Source organism: Lathyrus oleraceus, chromosome 4 (assembly GCF_024323335.1).
Source record: "Lathyrus oleraceus cultivar Zhongwan6 chromosome 4, CAAS_Psat_ZW6_1.0, whole genome shotgun sequence".
NCBI lineage: Eukaryota > Viridiplantae > Streptophyta > Magnoliopsida > Fabales > Fabaceae > Lathyrus > Lathyrus oleraceus.
The window spans coordinates 388,336,585-388,343,429 of record NC_066582.1 but is presented as its reverse complement, the minus strand read 5'-3'; the positions used below and the strand labels follow the sequence as shown (position 1 = coordinate 388,343,429).

Genomic DNA, 6,845 nt, shown 5'->3' with positions numbered 1-6,845 from the left:
GGTGACCTCTTCATTAAGATTTCCAATAATAAGTTCAGTCGGATGATCTTTCTGTTTCTGATAAAGGGACATTTGTTGACTTGATGGTTGTCTGGTTCAATGCCTCTTGGTTCATTGTCTGACTCAATAACTTCCTCATTTTCAGAAGTGTCAATCTGTTGAAATAATGTCCTAGCATCTTCATCAACATCAGTCCCTTTTTCTGTGGCATTATCATCCACTACAACATTGATGGATTCCATCCTGACTTTGGTTCTGGAATTAAAAACTCTATAGGTTCTTCTCTTTGTAGAGTACCCCAGAAATGTTCCTTCATCACTCTTGGGATCCATCTTTCTTCTTTGCTCACGATCAACCAAAATGTAGCATTTGCTTCCAAATACATGAAAATATTTGACAATAGGCTTCCTTCCTTTCCATAGTTCATAAAGAGTAGCTGAAGTACCAATTCTTAGAGTAACTATATTATGAATGTAACAAGCAGTATTCATTGTTTCATCCTAAAAATGGTAGGGAAGCTGCACGGCATGAAGCATGACTCTAGCTGATTCTTGTAGAGTCTTGTTGTTGCATTCAACAACTCTGTTTCAGTGAGGGATGATGGGAGAATAGAACTCATGACCAACACCTTCAGAGGAGCAAAATTCAGAAAATTTTCTATTTTCAAATTCCTTCCCATGGACACTTCTAATTCTGACAATTCCACATTCCTTCTCTCTTTGAACCCTTTGACATAAATCTTTGAAAATCTCAAAGACATCTTATTTTTCCTTGATGAAGTTCACCCAAGTGTATCTTGAAAAATCATCAACAACTACATAGGCATACGCTTTCCCACCAAGGCTCTCGACCTACATAGGCCCCACTAAGTCCATATGAAGAAGTTCCAAAACTTTTGAAGTGTTTTGATGTTGTATCTTAGGATGTGACATCTTGGTTTGCTTCCCAATTTGACACTCACCACAAACTTTACCCTCTTCAATCTTGAGCTTAGGAATGCCTCTGATGGCTTCTTTTGAAACAATCTTTTCCATGCCTTTTAGATGTAGATGTCTAAGTTTTTTGTGCCACAGGTTTACTTCATCTTCTTTGAATATCAAGCATGTGGAAGAGAAGTTAATTTCTTGAGATGTCCATAAGTAACAGTTGTCCTTAGACCCGACTCCCATCATCAGAACTTCCCTTTAATACCCTCATCACATAGCTGACTAATACTAATCAAATTAGTAGTAAGACCTTTTACCAACATGACATTATCAGGACTCAAATGTCCTGTACAGGCTAGTCTTCCAACTCCTTTAATTTCACCTTTATCCCCATCTCCAGCAGTGACATAACTGGTTGAGTAGGACTTGATGTTCTCCAAGAACTTCTTGATACTTGTCATGTGTCTAGAACATCCAATATTAAAATGCCAATCTTCCCGAGCTGAAGCTCTAAGAGAGGTGTGAGCTATGAGACTAGTGTTAACAGGCTTGGGTATCCACTCATTTCTCGTGTTAGTTGCCATTTGATTAGCCATGGGTTGTGATGGATACCTGGGATAACCATACAGTTTGAAGCATAAAGGCTTTATATGACCATGTTTTCCACAGTAATGACATCTCTAATGCAATAACTTGCCTCCCATTTGAGTATTCTGGTGGCTGGCACTATGTTGAGTCAGATGTTTAGACATTACAAGCTCAGGCTCCCTTTTAGGGAGAACAAATTTTGTAATAGAGCTTTCTTCTTCTTTTTCTAGATTTTGATAATTAAAGTCAATCCCCCTCAGATCTCCAACTACTTTTCCAACTTGCAAGACTTCATCTAACACATTAGATCCCTTATTCATCATTATTATAGCCTTTGTCATATTATCAAGTTTGGAATTAAACAATATCACCTCATCTTGAAGATCAAAGATGGTAGATTGATATCTTTCTTTTTCATCCTGCAACTGAGTAATAATTTTCTTCTATTTTTCTCCCAGCTGACACACTTCTTCACTTTTGATGCGCAGTTCTTCATAGGAGGCACCCGGTTCCTCATAGGATACTTCTTCATCACATGAATCTTCATCAGATTCATATCTTCCAGTTAAATCAGTTACATGTTTAACAACTTCATCCTTAGATTCACTTTCAGAGTTATCATAATCAGACCAAGAGACAGATAACCCTTTTTTTTGTTTCTTGAGATATGTAGGACATTTTGCTCTAATGTGCCCAAATCCTTCATACCCATGACATTGAATGCCTTTACCTTGATTGAATCTCTCTTCACTTCTTGTTCTTTTCTAAAAGTCATTGTTATTCCTGATGTCAGATGGAATGTTCTTGACATTGGGTCTTGACTTCATGTCGATTTTCTTTATCACCTTATAGAATTGTCTTCCAAGTAGTACAATAGCATTAGTCATTCCTTCATCAGTATCTAAGTCACATTGGTCTTCTTCATCTTTAGTGTCGGATACAAAAGTTATGCTCTTGCTTTTCTTTTTAGATTTGTCACTAATACCCAATTCAAAAGTTTGGAGAGACCCAATAAGTTCATGTACTCTCATGGTGTTGATTTCTTGAGCTTCTTCAATGGTTGTGACCTTCATATCAAATTTCTTAGGTAGGGACCTAAGAATTTTTCTAACCTGTTTTTCTTTTGACATCTTTTCTCCCAAGGCACTAGATGAATTATCTATTTCAAGAATACTCATGTAAAACTCATGAACATTATCATCATCTTTCATCTTTAGATTCTCAAATCTGATAGTGAGGAGTTGAAGTCTATACATCTTCACTTTAGATATGCCTTCATGAGTAGTTCTGAGGATCTCCAATGCATCTTTAGTTATAGTATATGTGTTTATCAACCTGAATATGTTTTTGTCAACACCATTAAATAGAGCGTTCAAAGCTTTGGAGTTTCCAAGAGCCGGTTCATCTTCTTCCTTAGACCAATCCTCTTCAAGCTTCAGATCAACAATAACCTTCTCATCTTTGTCATTAATGACAGGATGTTCCCATCCTTTGATGACATCTTTCTAGGTCTTGATATCCATTGATTTTAGGAATGCCACCATCCTTGCCTTCCAATAGTCATAGTTGGATCCATCTAGGATGGGGGGTCTGTTAATAAATCCTCCTTCCTTGTCCATGGTACCTGAAAGTATCTTCCCCAGATCTCACCCAAAAACGGAGTAGGATGCATGCTCTGATACCAATTGAAATTCTGGTAAGTGGATCTTGGATGTCGTACACGATGTCACGACACCAGGGTTAGCATATTTTCACACCACAAACAATATATGGGATTTAAATAAAAGCATAAAATAAAATAACATAAGCAATTGTTAACCCAGTTCGGTGCAACATCACATACATCTGAGGGCTACCAAGCTAGGAAGGAAATCCACTATCACAAAATTAGTTTGAAGTTCTAAACAACCTCAGGTTTTACAAACTTCTCACATAATCTCTACCCGTGAATGTTTCTATCTAAGACTCTCCTGGATATGAGACCCATCTCACTTCCCTTGAATCACACACAGTGATAATGACTTTAATAAAATATTAGAAGAGACTTTTCCAAAACATATAATCCACTCTTGCTTAAAAGCTTATGAGTGATTTAACAATTACAACTCAAAACACAGTCTAGCTTTAATATCAACGAGATATAAGACTGGCTCGCAAAATACAAAGACACGAAACCCTAATTTTAAACAATATTCTACACTGATTTGATTACTTCTTAGGTTTAGAAACAATGTATAAATAGTAGTGAAAAGACATGGGCTCCGGGCTTGATTGATAGTAGATCCAAGGATTCTGCATAAGCTTCTGCAAGTTTGATTTCAATCAGATCCGATATTTCCTAAAATGTTTTGACACCTTTACTTCGTAAACAAGTCAAGGAAAAATAGTCTTTTTCTTTTTAGAAAACACTCGACATAATTTATGACTAAATCTTCAGAGAATCTTCAGAAAAACCATAAAAGGAACCAAATCTCACAATATACTAAAATAGATCATACTCCAATGTTGAACCAACATGTCAGGACATCTTGTTCAACATCTGACAATAATACTTGTTTGTTCAAAAAGCATCCAATAACTTCACATCATACCTAACACTTCTCATTACACAATGAGAATATGTAGGCACGAGGATTCAAATCCTTTATGAGCATATTAATTATTCTTCTGCCTTAGTGCACCATCTAGATCCTTCATCATCCATCATTCAATACCTGCAATCATTCATCCCCAGTGATATACTTTCTCTTTGAACGAAGTACACTATTTCTTTGAGTTCCATAAATACTTTTGGGCCAATAACGAATTCCTTCCTCTCAATTAAGAACCTTTCCTTTATTTACTTACTTTGCAACCTTATATAGGCAATACCATTTATTTTTCGGCCAATATGCCAGTTTTCCTCATTAGTTCAGATATACCTACCATATGGGTTCAAACAACTTTATCCTTTGGTTCAAACTATACCTTTATCACATCTTCTTTCATCTCCCACCTTTATTTCTATGAACTATAAAGCTCTAAATTCCTTATTGCACTATAAGAATACGTAGGCATGAGGGCCCTAATCCTCACCGAACACTTTGTTTATTCGTCTCCTTTTCCCTTTATTCTTTTGTGAGTATCTTTATATAGTAACAACCATCCAAGCATAACAATGAAAATGGTTCCCGTTGAGTACAACATATGTGAGGAATGCTAATACCTTCCCCTTGCATAACCGACTTCCTTACCATTTTTCTCTTCCTCCGGGTGTTATTGTTGTTTTCCCTTTCCTTCGGGAATAAATAAAGTTCGATGGTGACTCTGTTGTATCTTCCAGCGTATGATGCGCTCGGGTATTTTCTGCGTAGCTTCACATCCCATAACACTTTTGTATTTCTTAAGAACCTGTTTCAATTTCTCCTCCTCTTTTTCTTATAGTCCGGAACTTATAATTGCTGGACAATTCTTCTCATAGTCCAAAAAAACATACTTCAGATTCTCATGTAACAATTTCAATTTTGTACCTGTTTCAGACTCCTTTTTGCTCTCAACTTCCAAAGGAACTCTTAAATCCTCTCATCGGTATGGTTTAGATATTATCCATTGATGTTGTGATTCCAACATGGATAACACTTATTTCTCTTTTTCATCCTCATTTTCCTCTATTTCATGGGTTGACAAACTGAGAACTCTTTCCAAAGGTAATTTGGGGATTTGGCTCTTTACAGACTGAGCTACCACTATGTCTAGCACTTCAACTGAATTATTTATCCCTTCATCATATTTGTACTTCATAGTATTCCTAACATCATTTTTTAGCTCTTCATCATAAACCTTGAATGTCATGGTTCCCTCCTCAATGTCTATAATGCATCTCCCTGTTTCTAGGAAAGGTCTTCCCAAAATTAGAGGGATCTCTTCATCTTCAAGCATCTCAAGAATAAAAAATTCAACAGAAAACAAAAACTTATCAATTTTACTAGAACATCTTCTACTATTTAATAAGATCTTTTTACCGAGTGATTAGCAAACTAAAGTGTCATCCTTGTATCTGGAACTGTACCTATTCCCAACTTCCTATAGATGGACAAAGGCATAAGACTCACACTGGCTCTCAAATCAATAAACGCCTTCTTAAAATTTCTATACCCAATAATGCATTAAATGGTAATCAAACCCATATCTTTCTTTTTTACCGGAATCTTCATACCCTGCAAAATAGCACTACAAGTTTCAGTCAAAAGTATAGGTTCAATTTTAATGGTGTGTTTCTTGGAGATGATACCTTTCATGAATTTGGAATAAATATGCATCTTCTCAAGTGCCTTAGAGAATGGGATATTAATTTAAATCTTCTTAAACATCTCTAAGAACTTCTAAAAAAAACTCTCATTCTGATTCTTCTTCTTATTTCTTGAATGATATGGGAGTTTGATGGTTGGCTTTGGCTCTTTTGGTTTTTCTTTCACAACCACCTTTTGTGTGACTTCTTATTCAAAAAAATTATTGTTCTCTTTAATTTCTAGGTCCACTTCCAAAAAATGGTCTTCTTCACCTGATTTGTCTTTAGGGCTCTCAGTTGACTTACCACTTCTAGGTACCATAACACTCACATTATTATGCTCTCTTGGATTAGTCATTGTTGCACTAGGAAGAGACCCTTGTTCCTGAGTACCTGCAATTTTTTGAGCTACCTGACCCATCTGAACTTCCACATTTTTAATAGAAGTTGTAGTGTTCATTTGATTGTTTTTTGTCTCTTCTTGAAATTGGGAGTTTTGAGCTACCATCTTTTCAATGGATATTTCCCAATTTGCCTTCTTAGGAGTTTGTTGTTGATATTATTGTTGGAACTGATTTTAATAGTTTTGTTGAGGTCGAAACTCTTATTCGTTTTGATATTGAATATGACCATATTTCTAACCATTCCCTTGTTGATCTTTCCATGAGAAATTTGGATGATTCTTCCACCCTGGATTGTAAGTATTAGAATATGGGTTGTTCTGCTTCAGTAAACTAACTTCTTCATTTGTTGCACAATTGCAACACAATGCATGGCATAATGAGGTCCACCACAAATTTCATAACTTACGGCTTGAACTGGTTGAACTTGAGCTGCCCGTTGAGTACCTATATTCATTGCCTTGAGTATTTTTTCAACTTCTGCAACAACTTGGTCTTCCATCTTTATATTCTAAACAGGTAGTCTTAAATCAATCCTTCCCTCTGGCTTGCTTACACTTCAATCCTACAACTCTAAGTGTTCATTTGCACCAATGACTTATATAATCTTCTTCATACCAGTGGTTGTTGTAAAGTTAGATGAGCCACCAACATATGTATCAA

At 36.0% G+C, this 6,845-nt stretch overlaps 1 protein-coding gene across 1 annotated transcript; it reads right to left on the bottom strand.

Moving 5' to 3' along the window:
- Nucleotides 1–1,171: 1,171 nt before the first annotated feature.
- Nucleotides 1,172–3,133, bottom strand: LOC127137667 (uncharacterized). The gene is made up of 5 exons (XM_051064106.1): nt 3,065–3,133; nt 2,360–2,947; nt 1,982–2,278; nt 1,620–1,846; nt 1,172–1,538 (listed from the first exon to the last, which is right to left on the bottom strand). The coding sequence occupies exons 1-5, from the start codon at nt 3,131–3,133 to the stop codon at nt 1,172–1,174; spliced, it is 1,548 nt and encodes a 515-aa protein (XP_050920063.1).
- Between the last annotated feature and the right edge of the window lie 3,712 nt (nt 3,134–6,845).